The 22,946-nt window shown below is 35.6% G+C and overlaps 2 protein-coding genes and 1 pseudogene across 2 annotated transcripts; 2 read left to right on the top strand and 1 right to left on the bottom strand.

The window, feature by feature from the left end:
- Positions 1-12,305: 12,305 nt before the first annotated feature.
- Positions 12,306-14,327, bottom strand: LOC110734166 (annotated as a pseudogene).
- Positions 14,328-16,612: 2,285 nt separating this feature from the next.
- On the top strand, positions 16,613-18,845 carry LOC110734504 (probable L-type lectin-domain containing receptor kinase S.5). The gene has a single exon (XM_021914669.1). It carries the CDS (start codon positions 16,622-16,624, stop codon positions 18,581-18,583), a length of 1,962 nt encoding a protein of 653 aa, XP_021770361.1. The 5' UTR covers positions 16,613-16,621; the 3' UTR covers positions 18,584-18,845.
- Positions 18,846-19,816: 971 nt separating this feature from the next.
- Positions 19,817-22,244, top strand: LOC110734165 (probable L-type lectin-domain containing receptor kinase S.5). Its single transcript, XM_021914209.1, has 2 exons — positions 19,817-20,909; positions 21,607-22,244. Exons 1-2 carry the CDS (start codon positions 19,817-19,819, stop codon positions 22,242-22,244), a joined length of 1,731 nt encoding a protein of 576 aa, XP_021769901.1.
- The last annotated feature ends 702 nt before the right edge of the window (positions 22,245-22,946 follow it).

Raw genomic sequence — 22,946 nt, 5'->3', positions numbered from 1 at the left:
AGGAACTTGAAAAAAAGATCAATAATAGGTTAGGTTTAAAATTATGGCCGGTTAAAATCCGATCGAGTTAAAATTAGGTTGGGTTAATATCACTTCGGGTTAAAGCAGATCGGATTAAGTCAGTTATTATTTATCAGGTCATTTTCGGATCAGGTTAGGTTCAAGTCGAGTCAAATTGGTTCGGTTTGAGGTCAAGTCGGGTCATATCGGGTCCGGGTTAAGTTCAAGTCGGGTCAAATCAGTGCCTGGTTAAGTTCAGGTCGAGTTAAATTTGGATTCGGATTAAGTTCAGGTTGGTTAAAGATCAGATTTGGATCCTGAATTTCTCGGGTCAAATCAGATAAGTTATAGTTCGAAACGGATGATTTTTTCCAGATCAGTTCGGTTTTGACACCTCTAATTACAACTAGTTTATATTGTGCTATGCTGAAAATTTTACAATGTCATTCTTTAAAAAGGCACCATAATTTGCTGATGTGGCGAAATCTGATTGGCCTGTGTATATTTATTTTCATTTTGAATTATTTTTAATGTTCATAATGTATTAAAATTGTATTTTTTTATTTATTCTTTTTAATACATGTATTTTTAAAAAAATATATATATAATTATAAATTATGAAAACCTATATTATATTATTGTAAGGAATTTTTCCACTTCGCCTTACATGTGGGTCATGTTTTTAAGCATTGCGGCGCTCCAAAGAAATGAAGCCAGAGAGAAATAGTCGCCAATAAGATTTAGGAACTTGTAAAACGTTCACGGGTGTAAAGGTTACACCCCATTCTCAATCACATAAATTGCTAACTCCATAATGGTGCATAACTATGACTGGATGTTTATGGATGATGGTACGAATTCGACCTAAGATAAGCCAAACCCGCCCTAAATAGGCATGTAGACACCTGATTGTGTCTCCCCAAAAACCAAACCCTGTAATGAGTACCTTTCACGTTTTGATTAACAAGCTCGGTATAGAGTTGGAGAGTCTTGTGAAGTTCCCTTAAGCCTTGAGAATATGCCTAACTTTACTTAAAATGTTTTAATCCAAAATCATTCATTTCGTGTCTTTTAACCCAAAAATCACTCATTCCGTGTCCAATCCATAAAAAAGTCTAAATCAGATTATTTTAGTCCATAATCCTGGTCCAATTATTGTTTAGTTGGATGGGTCTTGAAAAGAGCTTTCCAACGATATATTATAAGCCCAAATCCGACTTAAAACGAATAAGTTATGGCCAAAATACTAAACCGAGCCCAAACCAGACCTAGGTCCACCTTACCTAAGACCCAATGATCATGTGAGGGCCCATTAGGATTCTTTAGGCGCTTCTAGAATCCTCTAGAAGGTTCTAATTTATCCTATCTGAAAAGATAAAGATAAAAAAGAGTTTGAAGCCGAATAAACTTCTGTTTTAAAAGTCCTTATCCTAATCAAGTTAAAAGACGTATGGATGTATTTCGTTAACCCAATTATATTAGGAATCAAATTCCGCACAGCTTAGTCATCTTTGAAACCATCACCAAACGACAGAACCATCGGACTACGATAGTCCTATCGCGCTGCGATGGGCTCTGTCACACGGCGATGCTTCAATCGCCCCGCAATGAAACTTGTTTTATTCCGTTTCAAATTTTGATCTTTTCAGATCTTCCAGACTCTCTCTTATCCTACAAATAGAGGTCATTTTACCCCATTTCAGATCACCAACAACAATCAATAATCATCTCAACATCATAATATTCTCTCTCTTGATTCCCATGTTCTTAGCCTAGCCTAAACACATCCTTGATACACCCAAATCAGTCACAATACCTCCTTCGTGAGATTTGTATACTCCTAGCCATCCTCGACGTTGCCATCGACCTCGACGTTGCCATCGACCTCGACGTTGCCATCGACCTCGACGTGAAAGGTTGATAATTCTATGGGTTTGGTCCCAAATCTCGATTTCAATTCATATTTGATTTATTTACTTTATTGATTTTAGCTTTCTTGAAGTTTACTAACGTGTGTGTTGTTTTAATAGCAAGAAGGTTGAGACATCAAAGTAAGTAATTTGATTACTTCATTATTCTTTGATTTTGGAGTAGAAATCATGTTTACAATGTTATTTTAATTCTTGATATCATGTTTAGGATGTTTTTATGAATTCTAGTATCATGTTTAGGATAGCGCTTTGATCTTGTTGTTGGTGACATGCTAGGATTTGTTATTAATCCATTTAGTATCATGCCTAGGATCTTACTAATAACGATGTTTTGTTGTTATGATGATGATTGTTGTATTAATCATATGTTGCTTGATTATTCTTGATTGCTATTGCTTGATCACGCCCCTTTTTGCAGGTTTAAAGGGAATTTGTACTTGAAATCACGCCTAATAAGATAATTAATAATTTGATTTAGGCTTAATATGATTTTAATTCAAGTGATCACCAATATTAGATTTGATTGTGCATTAATAATCAACCAACATAGATTAAACAACTTTAGGATTAACTTGATGTATGTATGTTGATCGAAAAGCTCACATGAATATCATAAGAATTAAGTAGAGGCCTATTTAGGGTGGGTTCAATCTCTTTTAGGTTGGATTCGTACCATCATCCCTGAACATCCATTGATGGTTCCAGACCATTATGGAGTTAACGATCTCCGTGATCGTGAATGGGGTGTAACCTTCATACCCGTGAACGTTTTACAAGTTCCTAAAACTTGTTGGCGACTCTTTTATCTCTAGCTTTTTCTCCTTGGAACGCCGCCATGCCTAAAAGCATGAACTACAGTAGGGCTCAAAGATGAGAGTTGAAAAATTCACTACAAGGCCTTTACTTGATTCTTTTGATATTCATGCGCGCTTTTCGATCAACATACATACATCAAATTAGTCCTAAGCCTATTTAATCTACGTTGGTTGATCATTAATTCACAATCACATCTAATATCAGTGATTTCTTGAATTAAAATCATGTTAAGCCTAAATCCAATTATTAATTATCTTCTTAGGTGTGATTTCAAGTACAAATTCCCTTTCAACCTGCAAAAAGGGGCATGATCAAGCAATAGCAATAAATCATGAATAATCAAGCAACATATGACCAATACAACAATCATCATCATCAAAACATCATTAAAACATACTTAGTAGTAAGATCCTAGGCATGATACTGAATGGATTAATAACAACTCCTTAGCATGTCACTAATAATAAAATCAAAGAGTTGTCCTAAATATGATACTAGAAATCATAATAACATCCTAAACATTATTTCTACTCCAAAATCAAAGAATAATAATAAGGGTGATAAATTACTCACTTTGATACCTCAACCTTCTTGCTATTAAAACAATACACACGTTAGTAAACTTCAAGAAAGTTAAATCAATAAAGTAAATAAATCAAACATGAATTGAAATATAGATTTGGGACCAAACAATCAGAACTATCAACCTTTCACGTCGAGTATGGCTTGGAGTATTCAAATCTCGCAAAGGAAGTATTGTGTCTGACTTGGATGTATTAAGGATGTGATTAGGCTAAGGCTAAGAACATGGGTGTTTTGAATGATGATTGATGAGAGTTGTGGCTAGGTAATTGATGGTTATTGTCCATCTTATTGATCGTTTCTTCCATGATTTGGAACGGGAAAAACGACCTCTATTTATAAGGAAAAAAGAGATTCGAAACAATCAGAAAAGATCAGAAGTTCTAAATAAGATAAAACAACTTTTGACGCAACGTGACAAGATTGTCGTGCCGCGCTGGGTGCTGACGCGCCGCGTCAGGACTGTTGTTGTGCGATGGTCCTAGCATTGCGCGCTGGTCCAAAAAGATATTAAAGTTGTACGGAGCTTGATTTCTAATAGAATTATGTTTTCAAAAGATATCTGAACGTCTTCGTATTCGAATAGAACAAACACTGATTATTTTACAAGAAGTTTTATTCAATCTCAAACTCTTTGATCTCTATCTTTTCGGGAAGGATATATTAGAACCTTCTAGAGGATTCTAGAAGTTTCTAACTAGGTTAGGATTAGGAATATGATCATATAGGACCTAAATAAGATATTTAGACTCCATATAATCATAGGGTCGTAACTAAGGTGGATCCAGGTTTGGTTTGGACTCGATTTAGTATTTGGCATAACGTATTCGTTTTAAGTCGGATTTGAGCTTATAATATATCATTGGAAAGATCTTTTCAAGCCCCATCTAACTAAACAATAATTGGATTGAGATTATGAACCAAAATAATATGGTTTGGACGTTTTTACGATTTGGCACGAAATGAATGATTTGAAGGACACGAAATGAATGATTTTGGGTTTAAGGACACGAAATGAATGATTTTGGATTAAAACATTTTAGGTAAGGTTAAGAATATGATCAAGTCTTAAAGAAACTTTGTGAGACTCTTAAACTCTTTACCGAACTCGTAAATCAAAACGTGAAAGGTACTCATCACTAGGTTTGGTTTTTGGGGAGACAAAATTGGGTGTCTACAAATAATAATTAATTTTTGAAATTATAATTATAATTAAAAATCACAAAATTAAAATTGTTCATCATTGTTCATACTTCATATTGTTCGCCAATGTTCATTAATCATGTCATTGATTAGCCCCCCATTCCCAAAATCAATGTTAGTTGTTGATAAATTCGCAAATCTGGACTAAAATCGAGATCAAATTCTTAAACAAATTGTGTTTTTGCATTTTATTTTTTGCAGATTTTGATTTTTGGTTTTTGTTTAACAACAATCTCATTTATAAGTATTTGCAAAGGAAGACTTTCGCTTTGAATGGTTCGAAAATACGATTTATGTGGACTCAAACTGTGCAATTTTGTCAATGAACAAGGAGTATTAAGTTTTTAGAAGATGAAGTGGTCGCATTTTTTTTTTGTTCGCAATCCCTCTTTGATCTGATAAATGTAATTAAATTTTCTCGAACTTGTTTGTGATTAGGTAATGACTTAAACTATGTTTGGTCATTACATAGGAAAACAGTTACCCATTACCCAACTACAAATTAAAACTAAACTTTTTAGGTAATGACCTAACTAAATAAAGGTAATTACCTAACCACAAACAGATTACAAAAATCGCAGATCTCGATTCTAGATAAAACAGATCTACGAAAAAAAAAAATTCGAACTCTAAATCGTAGAGCACACCCTCGTTATCCATTGATCGTTAAAAAAATTAAAAGATTTGTGTTTTTAATGATCATAATACACGCTCCTAAGGCAATTTTCATCCTCAAAACTATCCAACAACTTCATTTTTACATAAATCAAAATTATCAATTGAACCCTAAAACGAAATTTGTATACGAGTCATGGAAGCAAATTCTGAACCCAATAAATCTCATCTTTGGACAGAATTTTGGTCAGAATCTTGTATAGTCTATTCGGAATTTTGGTCGGAGTTCCGAATAGATTATACAAGATTTTGGGGGTGGTTAATTAAGATCATGAATGAAGAACAATGATGAATATTTTATTTCTAAATTTTAATTATAATTTAATTTTCTAAAATTATTTTACAAAGATAAAAGTAGATTTAAAATACTATAATTACTTTCTTTAAAAAAAATACTTGTATTTACAATTATACATATATGTATAGTACATTTAGGCTTTTAAAAATAAATCAAAAATTGACCAATCATAACATGAGACATCATTATGTTATGGTGCTTTTTTTTTCTTTTTTTTTTAAATGACACAGTAGACCTTCCAACATTTGAAAAATATAATAGGGTAACAAATAATATCTTTTTCAGAATGATTGGCGTAATTTGCCTTTTGTCAGTACTAATTTATTAGACCATGTTTATTTATTAATGTAGATAACTTAAATGTTACTCTGTATCAGAGTAAATGTTGTTAAATTGACATTTTAATTTTATAATTTTTACTAATAAAATGATCAAGCTTTTACATTGGCAAATGTATGTGGTCAAATTGTGTAAGTTATTTTAGATATAAATTAGTATATTATTTTCTTAAAAAAAAACTATAATGTGGTCAAATTGTGTAAGTTATTTTAGATATAAATTAGAATATTATTTTCTTAAAAAAAAACTATACTTTCCCAACATGTGTATTGAATGTGTTTTAGGCCTTTTAGCAGAATTTTTTTTCATCAGAGTAAGACTGAGTATTAAGTTATACTTGGTTAATAATAGCAACTATAATTAATAGGATAAAATTTTACACTTATTCAAAACTCTAGTTGAGTATCATCTATTTTGCTGAATTTGTTCCAACTAAGATACTGAACTAAATTTGGTATAATACATTGTTGCATAGTTGTAAAATTGCTGAACTTGATTCCCATTCTTAGTAGACATACTCTATTAAGATTTGTTGACAGTTTGTGTGATTGGATTGTGAGATTACCTATTGACTAACTTATAAAAAAACTCCTGAGAGCTGGGATCAATATATGGTAAATGTATCTTACATCTCGTAAGGGAACGCCTTAAGTATCATAATGAATGAAATAATCCCCTTGACCTGCATTACTTTCCATTATGCAACCATTTGAAAATTTACCTGAAGGGTATTGTTAATGCTTTCTGCAGTTCACCTACAAGAGTTATTTATAAGGCTTGTAACCACATGTCCTGCTCATGTATATATGATTTAATTTCGATCAATGCACCCGGTTCACAACTCGTGCTATCTTATTAGTAAAGCTTATTAGAAAGGTGTTAAAAAAAACTAAACAAATTGTTGGGTATAACTTTTGTGGCCCAAATCTTTGAAAGGCCCAACTAATTAACTCTCAAGATCTAGAAAAATCTACTAAATCAAGAAATGGATGGAGAATTATGGAAGGCTCTAGAAATATTAAATGACCATGAAAAATCTAGACTTCCACCAAAAATATCTACCTATGCGGAAGGTTCCACACAAATCTTCCACCTCCATATTCCATCTATAAATATAAGTGTTGTCATCCACTAGAAGCATGCAATCAAGAAAAAATCCACACATACAAAAAGTCCCTAATCCTCCATCACACTAAAATTATTTCATCTCATAAGTTTACTTAAAACTTCCTCCTTGTACTTTTATCCACTATTCTTTTAATACTCTTTTGTGAGTACTTATTATTGTGAGAGTTATTTTGTAATCTTACACCCTAACTTTTAGGGTCTTTTCTCTTTTGTACTCTCATATATTTTAATATAGTGGAATTATTTTAAAGTGCTCGTTGGGTGTTATTTTCTTGTCGTTTATACTTTATCAATTTCTCGATCAATCACGCTTTCGCAAGCGTCCTTAACCTTACAAGTGGTATCAGAGCTAAAGGTTTATAATGTCGAGCGTTACAAAGTTCGACATCGAGAAATTCGATGGCAAGATAAGCTTTAGTATCTGGAAAATCCAGATGCAAGCCGTTCTTATTCAGAATGGATTAAAAAAGGCTCTCGATAGAAAGCCTTCAACAATGTCTGACGAGCAATGGCAAGAGTTGGATGAAAAAGCTATGTCGGCAACCAACTATGCTTAACAAAGGAGGTGTTACGTGAGGTGGTACACGAGAAGACTACCGCTGCCCTATGGACGAAGCTCGAGTCTCTCTATATGACTAAAAGTCTTGCCAACAAACTTCGTCTCAAGGAAAGGCTTTATACAATTCGTATGGCCGAAGGTACGTCCATCTAATCTCACCTTAATGAATTTAATTCCATTATCATGGATCTGGAGAATTTGGATGTCAAATTGATGATGAGGATAAAGCTGTATTATTAATTGTCTCCTTACCTCCCTCTTACAAACACTTCAAGGAAATTATGTTTTATGGTTCCGGTGAAACTATTTCTTTTGAGGATGTAAAATCACACTTACTCTCAAAAGAAAAATTTGACCTTGAAGTGAACAATGAAGATAAAGCTGAAGGACTAAATGTAAGAGGGAGATCTCATGAAAGACACAATACACATAAAAAGAAATTTCGATCTAAATCCAGGGGACGTAAATCCAATGTTACATGTCGCTATTGTAAGAAACCGGGGCACGACATTTCTGAATGCTTCAAATTGAAAAATAAAAAGGAGAAAGAAGCAAAATCTAATCAGCCTCAAAAATCCGCTAAAGCTAGTCTCATTGAAACTGACTCAGAAGGTGACTCGGTGTTACTTGCAACTTTTGAAAAAAGGGGCTTTGATGAATGGATTCTTGATTCTGGCTGCACCTATCATATGTGTCCGCATAGGGACTGGTTCACCACATATGAATCTGTTGATTGTGGTATTGTCTTAATGGGAAACAATCTTTCCTGTAAGGCTGTTGGAATAGGTTCAATCAAAATCAAGAGTCATGATGGCGTTGTTAGGACATTAACCAAGGTTCGTTTATATTCCTGACTTAAAACGCAATCTGATCTCACTGGGTACTCTTGAGTCTCTCGGATATAGATTCTCAGCTGAAGGTGGAGTTTTGAAGGTCACTAAAGGTGCCCTTGTTGTCATGAAGGCCACGAGAAGTGGTAGTTTGTATATCTTACAAGGACATACAGTGACAGGTTCAACAGCTGTCTCATCATCATTTCCTGATTCTGATCTAACTCTGTTATGGCATAAACGCCTTGGTCATATGAGTGAAAAAGGAATGGACATCTTGAGCAAACGTGGACTTCTCGGCTCACCCGGCACGGGTAAGCTAGAATTCTGTGAGCACTGTGTCTACGGGAAGCAAAAGAAAGTTGGTTTCTCTACTGCTACTCACAGAACTAAAGGTATTCTTGATTATGTCCACTTTGATTTATGGGGACCTTCTAGGATTGCCTCTTATTCTGGAAAACGCTACTTTATGTCCATCATTGATAACTTCACTCGAAAAGTATGGATTTACTTCTTAAGACATAAAAATGAGGCCTTTCCCACCTTCAAGAAGTGGAAAGCTCTTGCTGAAAACCAGACTGGGAGAAAAATCAAGAAGCTCAGGACTGATCGTGGCTTGGAGTATTGTGATGGAGAATTTGAAGAATTCTGCGCTTAAGCCGGCATTGCTAGACATAAGACATTACCAGGCAAGCCTCAACAAAATGGCGTAGCTGAGCGTATGAACCGAACTCTTCTAGAAAGAGCTCGGTGCATGATCTCTAATGCTGGACTATGGAGTCGTCGTTACCTTTGGACGGAAGCCATATCTACGGCCGCATTTATAGTCAACCGTTCTCCACACTCTTCTATTGACTTCAAAATTCCAGAGAAAATTTGGTCATGTACAACCGTTGACTACTCTTTCCTAAAGGTTTTTGGTTGTATCGCTTATGCTCATGTTAATGATGGCAAATTAGCTCCTAGAGCTATCAAATGCATTTTCATTGGCTATTCTTCAGAATCTAAAGGCTATAGATTATGGTGTCTTGAGTCTAAGAAAGTAATTCTTACTCGAGATGTTACCTTCAATGAAAATGCTACTATCAAATCCTATGGTACGGAGTCTTCTAACACAGATAATCAGGATGATAGTAAAAAGGTGGAGTTTGAAACAACTAACCAGTCTCCTACGGTTGAAATTGATGCTTCATCAGGCTCTCCTTCCAGCAATGATGATCAAAATCATGATGAAAATCCTCTAATTATTACTGAGTCAAGCCAACCACAAAGCCCTCATCAACAGTCAGATTACAATCTGATAAGGGATCGTTCAAAAAGGCCTATTATAAGGTCATCGAAATATTCTGGAGATGAATATCTGCTCTCTTACGCATTATCAGTTGGCGAAGAAACTCCAGTTAAAAAAGAGCCATCCTCTTATTCAGAAGCCATCACTAGTCCCAATTCCTCTAATTGGCTTATGGCTATGAACGAGGAGATGGAGAGTCTTCACAAGAATGGCACATGGGACTTGGTTGAGCTGCCAAAAGGCCAAAAAGCAATCACTTGCAAATGGATCTACAAACAAAAGGAAGGCATTCCAGGAGTTGAACCTGCAAGATGGAAGGCACGCCTTGTTGTCAAAGGATGTCATCAAAAAGAAGGTATTGACTTTAATGAAATTTTTTCTCCTGTTGTTCGTCATACCTCTATTCGAGTCCTTCTTGCAATGGTTTCTATGTTTGACATGGAGTTAGAACAACTTGATGTCAAAACTGCTTTTTTACATGGAGATATTGATGAAGAAATATATATGAAGCAACCCGAAGGATTTATTGTTCCTGGAAAATAAAATCACGTTTGTAGATTGAAGAAATCCCTATATGGTCTCAAGCAGGCTCCACGACAGTGGTATAAGCGCTTTGACTCATTCATGAGAAAACAAGGCTACACACGTAGTCAGTACGACCAATGTGTCTATTTTCGACATTATGGAGGAGTCTATATCTATTTGCTGCTATATGTGGATGATATGCTTATAGCATCTCGAGACAAGTCATTGATTGACAACCTGAAATCTCAGCTTAACAAGGAGTTTGAGATGAAAGATTTAGGTGCAGCTAAGAAAATCCTTGGCATGGAGATATACCGAGATCGACAGGCTGGTAAGTTATTCCTATCTCAGAAAAATTACATTAAGAAAATTCTGGATAGGTTTAATATGAGTAATTGTAAGCCTGTCTCTACCCCACTTGCTACACATTTTAAGTTGTCATCTGCATCTTGTCCACAAACGGAGGAAGAAAAGGAGAAAATGGCTAGCATTCCTTATGCTAGTGCAATTGGCAGTCTTATGTATGCCATGGTCTGCACAAGACCTGATCTAGCATATGCTGTGAGCATGGTAAGCAGGTATATGCACAACCCTGGCAAGGAGCATTGGAATGCTGCAAAATGGATATTTCGGTACCTAAAAGGTACTATAGATATGGGGTTGGTTTTTGATAAGAACCTAACCAATTCTACTGATGTTGTTGGGCTCGTTGACTCTGACTATGGTGGTGATCTTGATCACCGAAGATCTCTCTCCGGTTATATCTTCACTCTTTGTTCAGGAGCAATAAGCTGGAAGGCTCAATTACAACCAATAGATGCTCTTTCCACTACTGAGGCAGAATATGTCGCAGCAACCGAAGGTATAAAGGAGGCTACATGGTTGCGAGGTCTCGTTATGGATCTTGGTATATCACAAGGTGTCACCGTGGTATACTCCGTTAGCCAAAGTGCTATCTTTCTCACCAAGAATGATGCTTATCACTTCAAGACCAAGCACATCGACGTAAAATACCACTATGTCAGAGATACCATTGAACAAGGTGAAATTGTGGTTAATAAGGTTCATACTTCAGAAAATCCTGCGGATATGCTCACAAAGCCACTTCCCATTGCTAAGTTTGATCATTGCTTGGACTTAGTCGGAGTCGATCTTTGCTAGATCTTTTGACTTCTACTACATGTAATCTACAGATTTGGTCCAAGGTGGAGATTGTTGGGTATAACTTTTGTGGCCCAAATCTTTGAAAGACCCAACTAATTAACTCTCAAGATCTAGAAAAATCTACTAAATCAAGAAATGGATGGAGAATTATGGAAGGCTCTAGAAATATTAAATGACCATGAAAAATCTAGACTTCCACCAAAAATATCTACCTATGCGGAAGGTTCCACACAAATCTTCCACCTCCATATTCCATCTATAAATATAAGTGTTGTCATCCACTAGAAGCATGCAATCAAGAAAAAATCCACACATACAAAAAGTCCCTAATCCTCCATCACACTAAAATTATTTCATCTCATAAGTTTACTTAAAACTTCCTCCTTGTACTTTTATCCACTATTCTTTTAATACTCTTTTGTGAGTACTTATTATTGTGAGAGTTATTTTGTAATCTTACACCCTAACTTTTAGGGTCTTTTCTCTTTTGTACTCTCATATATTTTAATATAGTGGAATTATTTTAAAGTGCTCGTTGGGTGTTATTTTCTTGTCGTTTATACTTTATCAATTTCTCGATCAATCACGCTTTCGCAAGCGTCCTTAACCTTACACAAATGAAGAATTGTAATGTTAAAAAAAGTGTCCAGGTGTATTGTAGTTGCAGGACAATGTTATGTCTTTGGAACAAGAAAACTCGAATGCAAAATATTGCAACCCTTCTCTGCACCACTGTAAAAGGAAGTTGATTGTTTTTCAATTTTTTGTAGTACAGCACACAGAAGGTGCAAAAATGAAGTTCTGCATTTTATACATGTTCTATAAAGTCTTAAGCACACACAAACTATACAAATTTAAGGAAAATATAGCAATCTTATTTGCATTACTTTGAAGAAATTAAAGAACACTGATAACTAATCCAAAGTCCTGTGAAATATGTAGCAGAAACAAGTTAAGAGAGGATTTACACAAGTTGTTGAACAAGAACATGAGAATCACCTTCCATTAATGCTAGAGAATGTGCTAAGCATGCCTCCGCTATAAGAATGCTCGTGGGTGAAGGATGGTGAAGGCGCTGGCCAGACAAAGGCAGGCTTCTCTAAGGAGACTGTTGGTAGAATTGCTTCACCTAACAGAACCTGAAGAACATATCCCATAGACGGCCTCATATTTGGATTCGGATGGCAGCACGCCAACCCCAATATAAGCATGTGCTTCGCCTCTCTCTCATCATAATTTCCCTTCAATTTAGGGTCTATAGCATCGGTAACAGAATCCAATGAATTAAGTTCCCACACCCAGTCTATAATGCAGGTGCTGCTCTCACTCTGCTCATCTTGAATTCCCGGTTTTTTCCCTGTGGCCAACACTAATGCCAGAACACCAAAGGCGAAAACATCTGTTTCTGTGGTTGCTTTTCCTCTGAGGAAGAGTTCTGGAGCCATGTACCCTGGTGTTCCAGCAATTTCCTTGGTAGAATGATGAGTCTTCTCACTAAGTTTAAACATCCGAGCCAGTCCAAAGTCTCCGAGTCTAGCATTAAATCCTGAATCCAACATTATGTTGCTCGCTTTTATGTCCCTGTGTAAAACTCTTTTCAAGCACTCATTATGAAGATAATCCAAAGCCTGAGCAACACCACAGATAATATTATATCTCTTGCACCAACTTAGTGTTTTATTTTGTATCTCCCAGCCAATTTTCTCATCTTTACAATATAAGAATGTGTCTAAGCTTCTGTTCTGCATGTACTCGTAAACTAAGAGCAGTTCACTGCCTTCATAACACCAGCCAATCAATTCTACAAGATTCTTGTGATGAAGGCTACCAATGGTGGTGACCTCGGCGATCAAATTCTGCATTCCTTTCGGTGTATCTTTTACTCTTTTAACTGCCACAAACTGTCCCTCCAAATTTCCTTTGTAGACTATGCCAAAGCCTCCTCCCCCTAGTTCATTTTTCCGGTTGAAATTACCTGTAGCAGCCTTGAGATCCTTGAGCTTCAACTGCTTGGGACTGACTCCTGTGAAGATCGGTAAATCATAACTATTTAATGGCCTTTGTTTTCTTTTATAGCAGAAATAACCAGCAGTAACACCAATTCCACATAATGAGTCCAAAGTGCTCACAGCAACCACAATCCAAACCCACCTTGGAAACTTTGATTCTTCGCCTAGTTCATCAAAGGTGAAATACCATTCTAGTATGCAGTTACGTTCAATTGCTACTTGTCCGGTTGACGCAGAAAACCCGACATATACCATTTCAGGAAGATATTGAGAAAGATCAAGATTAGGAATTGACATAATTGGAGGTTTTGTGCCTACTTTCTTCCCTTGAAAGACAGATATATTCATAGTTTTTGTATCACCATCATAAAGGATCATCGCAGTAATATTTGTACCATTTGAAATGAAAATACCTGAGCTGTTCAATGAAGTTTGATGTTTGGAAAATATGCTGTTGATGTTCAAACCAACATGGTTGTTATCAAGGTCTTCTGCAAAGCTCTTCTTGGTGTCAAACTCCACCGCGACTATGCTGGCTTGAGAGGATCCATTGGTTTTGGCATTGACTATCCCAAGCCATTTATCCAAGCTATTATTTGGAACATTGCTATCTTTACATAAGATGAAGCCTAGCCCGTCACCAGGGGGACCAGAAAAAGGCGATACATTAAGAACAAAAGTAGAATTGAAAGATGCCACTCTTCCTTTCTTCCACAACCTGATGGGATTTTATGCACGATTCTTCCATAAAGATTTTTGGTTTGATTGGTATTACTGATGTCCATTGTAACTTGGAGGACATTGTAGACTATGTATGCATCCCCCTTTATAATGAAATCTTCTCCAATTTCTCGCGGAAAGCTTGAATAATTAAAGCACCATCCTTGGCTAACTGCAGCAACACACAGCAGCAATATAAGCAGGAGAAACTTGCTACTGCTACTGCAATGAAAAGCCAGGACTCGTTGAATCTTCATGAAAATTATATTTGGTGGAATCGATAACACAATCAGGGTATATGGAAAAAGTTCTGATTATAAAGGTACAAGACAAGATAAAGGGAACTGTTCATGGTTAGTTATCGACTTGTTTTTATTTTATTTTCTTTTAGATTTGGTTGAATCAGTAATTGGTTGCATGATCAGTTATCTCTACTGAGTCTTGATTCTGCATTATTTTATACATTTTTCAGTTCTGCATTCCTAAGGAAATTTTTGTGAGGAAGAATGTTCTAGCTATTGGTTCTACTTTCAGAGCAAATTTAGTGCATTTTTAATTACTTTCAGTTAGATTAAAAGCAAACGAGATCATTCCTAAATGCATGTAACTGCGTGTACTAATTCATCAACTTCAAATTAGCGGCTTTTAGATGCTTAGATCAGACATGCTCATACTTAACATTGCTAAAATGCTAGCTCATACTGCTGACCAGAGAATATTGACTGTCTGCCTGTCTCAGGGTAGTGCTTAGAATAATGTTGTATTGTTCTACAAGAAAGTATTTTCGAAAGTGATTGTAGTATCAGTGTAGGCTCATTTACTTGGGGTAAAACTATCCTTGGGCCATACGTGTGCCAAAATTATAGGAACCGGTTTTATACACGTGAGTGAAAATTTTCGTTGTAAACAATGGTGTATTGTACACCTAAGACTATTTTGTCGCTCATTTGGCATAGCTTCATAAGAGGGTGGATGTATTGTGTACATTAAACAGCCAGATTCATGCTAATTGGCCAGCATAATTTATCTCGAAACAACCATTGACTCGATTTATGTACTTCACCTCCACTTTCCGATCTTTACTAGTTGACTGGCTGGGTCCTCTGCATTAGTTTATATGTGAATCTGATCTGGAAAATTTTCTGTAAGAATATTCTGGTTAATATCCTACATTCTATGCATTATTAGTTCACTTCATCTCTAATCTGAATAAGATATTCTGATTTCAAAATAAAGCCGGTAAATTTGACTATTATTAGAGCATACACTGAAGATAAAATACTAATTAGATGGCTGAAGACGGAAGAGGCAATCAATCTTGTCTTTACTGGAATTTGCACAGAAACTTGTATTTACTTGAAAGATTCAACATTTAAGACTAAGAATTATTTACGTATATAATTTATTTATTTATTTATTTTACATAAATATGTTTATATCTCTCTTGTTCTTATTACAACTTATATTACGGAGATACGGAGTACGTATTAGTGGGTGTGGATTGATATCCACACTCATTTCCCTAGTGGCGCTCTCTCTACACTAAAAACAACTAAGGGGAAGCACAATTTTTAACGAGAATAGAAAGAAGAGAAATTTATATGATGAAGGGGGACATAGATAAATACTAGTCAATTAAAGAAATGTCACAATTATTTTTTAAAGTTCCAAAGGTTAATGTGTTGCGATTAAAAGAAAATATCAAAGAAAGTACGTAGTATAATTTAGCCTTATCTCTAATGATCGAGCTAACATCCAAATATTAATACATCAAGAACAGAAATTGTTACTAAAGGTTGAGATGTAGCCATCACATAGAAATATGGCAAAATTAAAACTTTCCTCCCATCTATTTCCATGAAACTTCCTAATCAATCATAACATGAAGTATTGCCTCATGGGAAATATAATAAGAACTTTGTAATTTTTATAATGTTTTTTTCAATTCCAATATTGGATAATATATGTCAAATTTAATAATTCTGACGCATGCAGTATTTTACTACTCCATAAATATAATATTAATTACTTCGTATATTTATAATAGCTATAATGTGAGATTTTTTTTCTTTTTCCAGGAATTATGTAAGATCTAACTTTGTGGGTTCTTTTTCTACATACGTAGTATTTTTGTCATTTATACCAAATGTCTGTAAGAAGCAAAATAAAACTAACTCGATATATCAATAATGAAAGACGCGTCTAGAGATCGTAAAAATCAATCTTTCTATGCATATGCGAAGAAAATCAAAATTAAATACATACATGCACCAAGTTACCAACTCATCTACAAAAGTAGACTTTTCATCAATTGCTAAATCAAATTTAAAGCATGGATGATGCATGAACGAGCAATCAAAATGTTCACATACGAGTATTTGACATTTACCCATTCCTTGACTTTATTATTACTGATAATATAGAGAATTAGTCCATAGAATAATGCATGAGATGACAATGACATGAACATTGAATCCTTTATATATTTCCATTTCTATAGATAGTTTATGAAATTTATTTACCTGCATTTTGCCAATTCATAGTCAAAAAAATGAAAATGTTACATAATTTCATCAATTTTTTTCTTGTTATACTTCTATACCTTGCTACACTTGATCAAGTACGGTGTTTTGGTTTTAATTATACAACCTTTTCTGATTCCGAGGAAGTAGACTTCATCATGTCTGATAATTCCCACATATATGAAAAGGCCATACAAGTCACACCGGACACTAATGGAGGAATTGCAACTCTTTTCAACCGTAGTGGAAAGATCGTATACAAACAAGGTTTTAGGCTATGGAACAAACAAAGAAATGCATCTTTCAGCACACAATTTGTTCTCAATATAAAAACTCTACAAAATGGTGGTGGTGAAGGGCTAGCATTTATTTTAGCTAAGGATTCCGAGGTCCTGGCTGACAGCCAAGGACAGTGGCTAGGAATTGTCAATGCTAACACAAATGGTTCTGCTCAGGGCAACATTGTGGCTATCGAGTTTGACACGAAAAAGAGCTTTCCAGAAGATTTGGATGATAACCATGTTGGTTTGAATATTAATAGTGTATATTCTGAACAACAGGTTTCACTGTATGGACGAGGTATCAGAATTGCAGATGAAAAGGATATTACTGCTGTGATCAGCTATGATGGTGTAACGAAAGTTATGAACGTGTCTGTAAAGGGAGAAAATCAAACAGAGTTTTCGCGATTAATGAGTGTTCCTATTGATCTTTCCCTGCATCTTCCTAAGAAAGTTTATGTCGGATTTTCAGGTTCAACAGGAACAGGGATAGAGCTTAACTGTGTAAAATCATGGTCCTTTGATGGACATAACATAGCTGAAGCAAAGCATATATGGGTCTGGATTTTGATTTCTGTCCTAATTGTTGTACTCGTTTCGTGTGGTATTGTAGTTGGTTTTTTTTATAGAAGACATAGAAGGAAGCAAAAGCAAGTGGATGATGATGATGATGGGCTCTCTATGCAGAGCATTGAGACGGGTTTAGGTCCGAAAAAATTCAAGCTCAAGGATCTAAAGGGTGCTACTGGTAATTTTAGTCCCAAGAATGAGCTTGGAAGAGGAGGATTTGGAGTAGTTTACCAGGGAAAGCTGGATATGAAAGATGTGGCTGTCAAAAGAATCATCAATACTCGTCAAGGGAAGCAAAATCTGATAGCGGAAGTCACAACAATTGGTAGTCTTCACCACAAGAATCTAGTGGAGTTGATAGGGTGGTGTTTTGAGAAAAATGAGTTTTTGTTGGTGTATGAGTATATGCCTAATGGAAGCCTTGATAAGTTCATATGCTCAGATGATGAAAATATGACATTAAGTTGGGAAAGAAGGCATGGCATCATTTGTGGTGTGGCTCAATCTTTGGATTATCTTCACCATGAGTGCTCGAAGAGGGTTCTACATCGAGACATTAAAACTAGTAATATAATGCTAGATTCAGAATTTAATGCTCGCTTAGGAGATTTTGGGCTTGCTAGGATGTTTAAACTAGGTGAACAGACACACCATTCGACGAAAGAACTTATGGGAACACCAGGTTACATGGCTCCAGAGATTTTTCTCATGGGACATTCGACTGCAGAAACTGATGTTTTTGCCTTTGGTGTTTTGGTTCTAGTGGTGATCAGTGGGAGAATGCCAGGGAAACAAAACGATGACAAGAATTTAGTCGATTGGGTGTGGGACCTTTACAAGTCCGATATGATTCTTAGTGCTATTGATCCAAGATTGAAGGATGAGTTTGATATGGGGCAGGCTGAGTGCATGCTTTTACTGGGTTTAGCTTGCTGTCATCCAAACCCTTATACAAGACCTTCAATGAGAAACGCACTTCAAGTTTTGATGGGGGAGGTACTTCCACCATCAGTTGCCATTGAGAAGCCTGTCTTCATGTGGCCTGCAACAGTTGATATAACATCCTTTGATCACTTGGAGGATTCTAGTGGAGGAGAGAATATGTTGAAAGAAACTTATTCAGATCTTGTTGTAAGATAGCATAGTCATACTGTAACTTACAATAACTTTGGCTTGTTGATTATCATAATCAACACTTATAGTATGCTTTGAATTTGATTTTTTTTTTTTTTAATTAAATCAAGCATACCTTAAATTTTATCTGTCTGTTTGAATCAGAAACATTAATTTACTTGATTACTCATGTGTATCTGCTGAATATCACGTAGATCGTCAGCCTAATATTGTTTATAATAATGGCCAAGGATAGTATGCCGCTTTGCCCTGAGCTTATTATGCAGATTTTTCGTACTTTCATTTCATCTCATTGTTTACTGTCATTCTATACATTGTAGTGCAAATAGTATGTATGTTTTATCCTACTTAGCCTTTCGTTTGGTTCACAAGAGGATTCTATGTACAAAGCAAAGGAGAGTAGCAGACACAAAATATTAACTGCATATCTAGTTTCTGACCTTATATTTTCTGTCAAAAGAAGCACTATGAATCCTTGAAGCTGCGCGAATGACCTTAGATCTACTGAGTTGCATAGTGAATATGCGATGTCCTGTACAGTTGTACTGTCTGTATATAATAGGCAAGATAGGGTATCCAACTATTAAATTATTGAGTTGCATACTGAATTTCTTTTTATACTTTCGCAATTAAACTTTATCTTCGTGTCAGTTTGTTAATTACTACAGCTTATATTGACTGTTTCCCATCATTTGTGATAGAAAGTCAAGCCGTAATGATCAATCTAAAGGATGTATGCAAACTAATACTAGTAAAATTTTAGTTGAACAAGTAACACCATCTGATACCGCTTTCCATTTTCCTATGCAATGTCTGAACTTCCCAAACAGCTTGTATTTTCTAACCTGCCATTTTAAACAATATTCTGACCTATCGAGTTCAAGTGCACATATCATGCTGTTTGATCATCTCTTTGACCATTCAGAAAAAAAATAGATGACTTTCGCTGTAAATGAATAATTTGACTGCAATAAGTCTTCAAGGATTGATACATTCAATATTTTCATTCATAAAAATATTAATCTCCTTTTCATACGCGGTTATCATCCAATGTGGCCAGATCCTACTAGGGAACAGGCAGTGGCGTTGTTGACTGGCTGAGGTTGCCAATATCTCAAGTAATGACTACAGAAGAATTAACTTGCCAATCAGCATTTTTGACAGTCTGTTCTTAGCAAGAAAAATATTTTGTTATCTTGATGGACTGCCCTCTCCTGAAATATTACCTTTAGAGATCAGATGTCGCGTACCTTGATCACTTTGGATTCTGTGAGTGCAAGCAGTGTGTTCATTATACTTCTACTTGTCACAGCAACAGCTAACCAGGGATGCCGCTTGAATATCAATTACAGAAGCTTTCTTGAAAATGTTAGAAACAATTTTATTTTCAAAGGTCAATCCAACATGGTCCAAAATATTCTACAAGTAACCAATGGCCTTCCTGGAGAAAACCTGTCAGCTAATTTGACAGGAAGAATCTTATACGAAAATAGGCTGAAGTTATGGAGAAAAAGTCACCGAGTCTCTTCTTTCAACACAAGATTTGTATTGGCAATTGCCCCACAGTCTAATCCTCCCGGTGAAGGTCTCGCAATTATTCTAACTAGGGACCCTCAGGTTCCAGAAAATAGCTACGGCCAGTGGTTGGGGATAACAAATGCTGGTAAAGACGGTACCCCTGGAAATAAAATAATCGCATTTGAATTTGATACTAGAAAGAGCTTCAGAGAAGATGTTGATAATAATCATTTTGGTGTAAACATCAATAGCATAAAATCTAACAGAACGACTTCACTGACCCAATTTGGAGTTAATCTTTCGAGTCTTACTCCTATCACTGCTACAATTGATTATGATGGCACCAAGAAAATGGTAAATGTAAGTGTTTCGATGAACAAAAGAGGAGCAAACTCTGAATTTCCAATCCTTTCCATGCCTCTCGATCTATCTAGACACCTTCCAGAAGATGTTTATGTTGGATTCTCTGCCTCAACTAGTTCAGATATTCAACTGAATTGCATAACAGAATGGTACTTCTCCAGCAGTGACATTGAGAAATATAATGCAACCCACTTTTATGTTGCTATCCTGATTCCGCTTACATCTGTAATTTGTATGGGCAGTCTAGCATGTTGTATTTACCAGAAAATGAAATGGAAAAGGAAATGTACAAAGGATGAGGATGGCACCTTAGATGTAGAGACACAATGTTTAATGTTGGGTCCAAAGAAAAACCGGTTTAAGGAGCTCAAAGTTGCAACTAGAAATTTCAATTCCAGAAATGAGCTTGGTAGAGGAGGTTTTGGCATAGTCTACAAGGGGGTGTTGAATGGTAAGTAGGCGGCTGTCAAAAGAATCACAAAATCTACAAAGAAAGGAAAGAAAAATTTAATTGCAGAAGTAACCACTATTGGTGGCATCCACCATAAGAATCTTGTGGATTTGATGGGATGGTGTTATGAAAACACTGAGCTCTTGCTTGTTTATGAGTTCATGCCAAATAAGAGCTTGGACATACTCATATTCTGTGATGCTCCAAAGCCGGAAGTGTTAAGATCACCACAATTTTAAAAAGGAAAACAAATATAAGCCTTAGAATTTCTTAGCAATACGTGAATGATTTCCTACGAAATGTGAAGGAGAAAATAGTTTTCTAAATTTAAGAAGTCATATTTAGAAATATGGGATCTATATAAACTTAAGTTATGATTTTTTATATTTATCCCAAAAAACAAAAGAAAAAATAAAGTAGAGGGAGAAACTTTAAGAGAATTTTTTAGACAAAATTCTCGGGTGTGATTAGGGTGCATATGGTTGTGAGTTATAATAAGTGTTGTGAACACTTGTGTATTCTTTATCTTTTTCAATAAATTTTGCAGCATAATTAGAGATACAAATATTTGTTCATTTATTTGTATTATTCATCTATATTTTTTATTTCCACTAATCTGATTCTAAGGAGAATTTACATAATATTTTCTAACAACTGGTATCAGAGCTGAGTTGATATTTTTTCGACATTCAGATAGAAATCATCAGAAACGATCCTAAGAAGTTAGATTTGAGTGGGAGCAGTGGTTGCAGACGAAGGAAAAGTATAAGACTCGAAAAATTCGATGGTGCAGATTTCGGGTTTTGGAAGATGCAGATCAAAGATTATTTATACCAGAAAAAGCTTTATGAACCTCTTTTAGAAAAAAAGCCAGAGGGTATGAAAGATGAAGATTGGAATCTTCTAGATAGACAAGCCCTTGGAGTTATTAGGCTAACTTTTTCACGCAATATTGCTTTTAATATAGCAAAGGAAAAGACCACGACAGGTCTGATGAAAGCTCTCTCTAGTATGTATGAGAAGCCATCGGCTTCTATTAAAGTTCATTTAATGAGGCGGTTATTCAATTTGCGGATGACAGATGGCGGGTTGGTAGCTCAACATTTTAATGAACTCAATTCAATCACAACCCAATTGAGTTCAATTAAAATTGATTTTGAAGATGAAGTTCAAGCATTGATACTTTTGTCTTCATTACCAGATAGCTGGAATGCTACAGTCACAACTGTGAGTAGCTCATCAGGAAGCAATAAATTGAAATTTAATGATGTTCGTGACCTGGTTCTCAGTGAAGAGATCCGACGGAGAGAGTCGGGTGAATTATCAACCTCTTAAGTTTTACATACATAGTTAAGAGAAAGAAATTCAACCAAAAGAAACGAACGTGGAAGATCAAGCTATCGAGGTAAATCCAGAGATAGGAAATCAAAATCAAGGACTCCCAATAATTCCCAGAACTCGAAGTCTATTGAGTGTTGGAATTGTGGGAAGACAGGGCATTATAAAAATCAGTGCAGGAGTGCACCGAAAAACCAAGAATTAAAGGCAGAGGCAAATGTTACTTCTACCGTAGAAGGAGATGATGCATTGATATGCTCTTTAGAGAGCAAGGAAGAATCTTAGGTTTTAGATTCTGGATCATCATTCCACGCTACTTCAAAGAAAGAATTCTTTGAGAAGTATGTCCTTGGAAACCTTAGAAAAGTATACCTTGGAGATGATCAACCTTGTGATATTGTTGGTAAAGGTGTAGTGAAGATAAAGTTAAATGGGTCAGTTTTGGGAGCTGAATAATGTCAAGCATATTCCCGACCTAAGAAAGAACTTGATTTCCATTGGACAGTTGGCCACCGAAGACTACACTACAAACTTCCAAGATGACAATTGGAAGATTTCAAAGGGAGCAATGACAATTGCTCATGGTAAAAAGAGTGGTACTCTTTACATGACATCAGGGGCGTGTTGTTCAATTTCAATTGCAGTAGGAAATGAAAATTCCAAATTGTGAAACCAAAGACTTGGCCACATGAGTGAGAA

Source organism: Chenopodium quinoa, unplaced genomic scaffold, assembly GCF_001683475.1.
Source record: "Chenopodium quinoa cultivar QQ74 unplaced genomic scaffold, ASM168347v1, whole genome shotgun sequence".
NCBI classification, from domain to species: Eukaryota; Viridiplantae; Streptophyta; class Magnoliopsida; order Caryophyllales; family Amaranthaceae; genus Chenopodium; species Chenopodium quinoa.
Note: the sequence above shows the minus strand (reverse complement) of the source record. Positions and strands in the feature narration are given on the sequence as shown.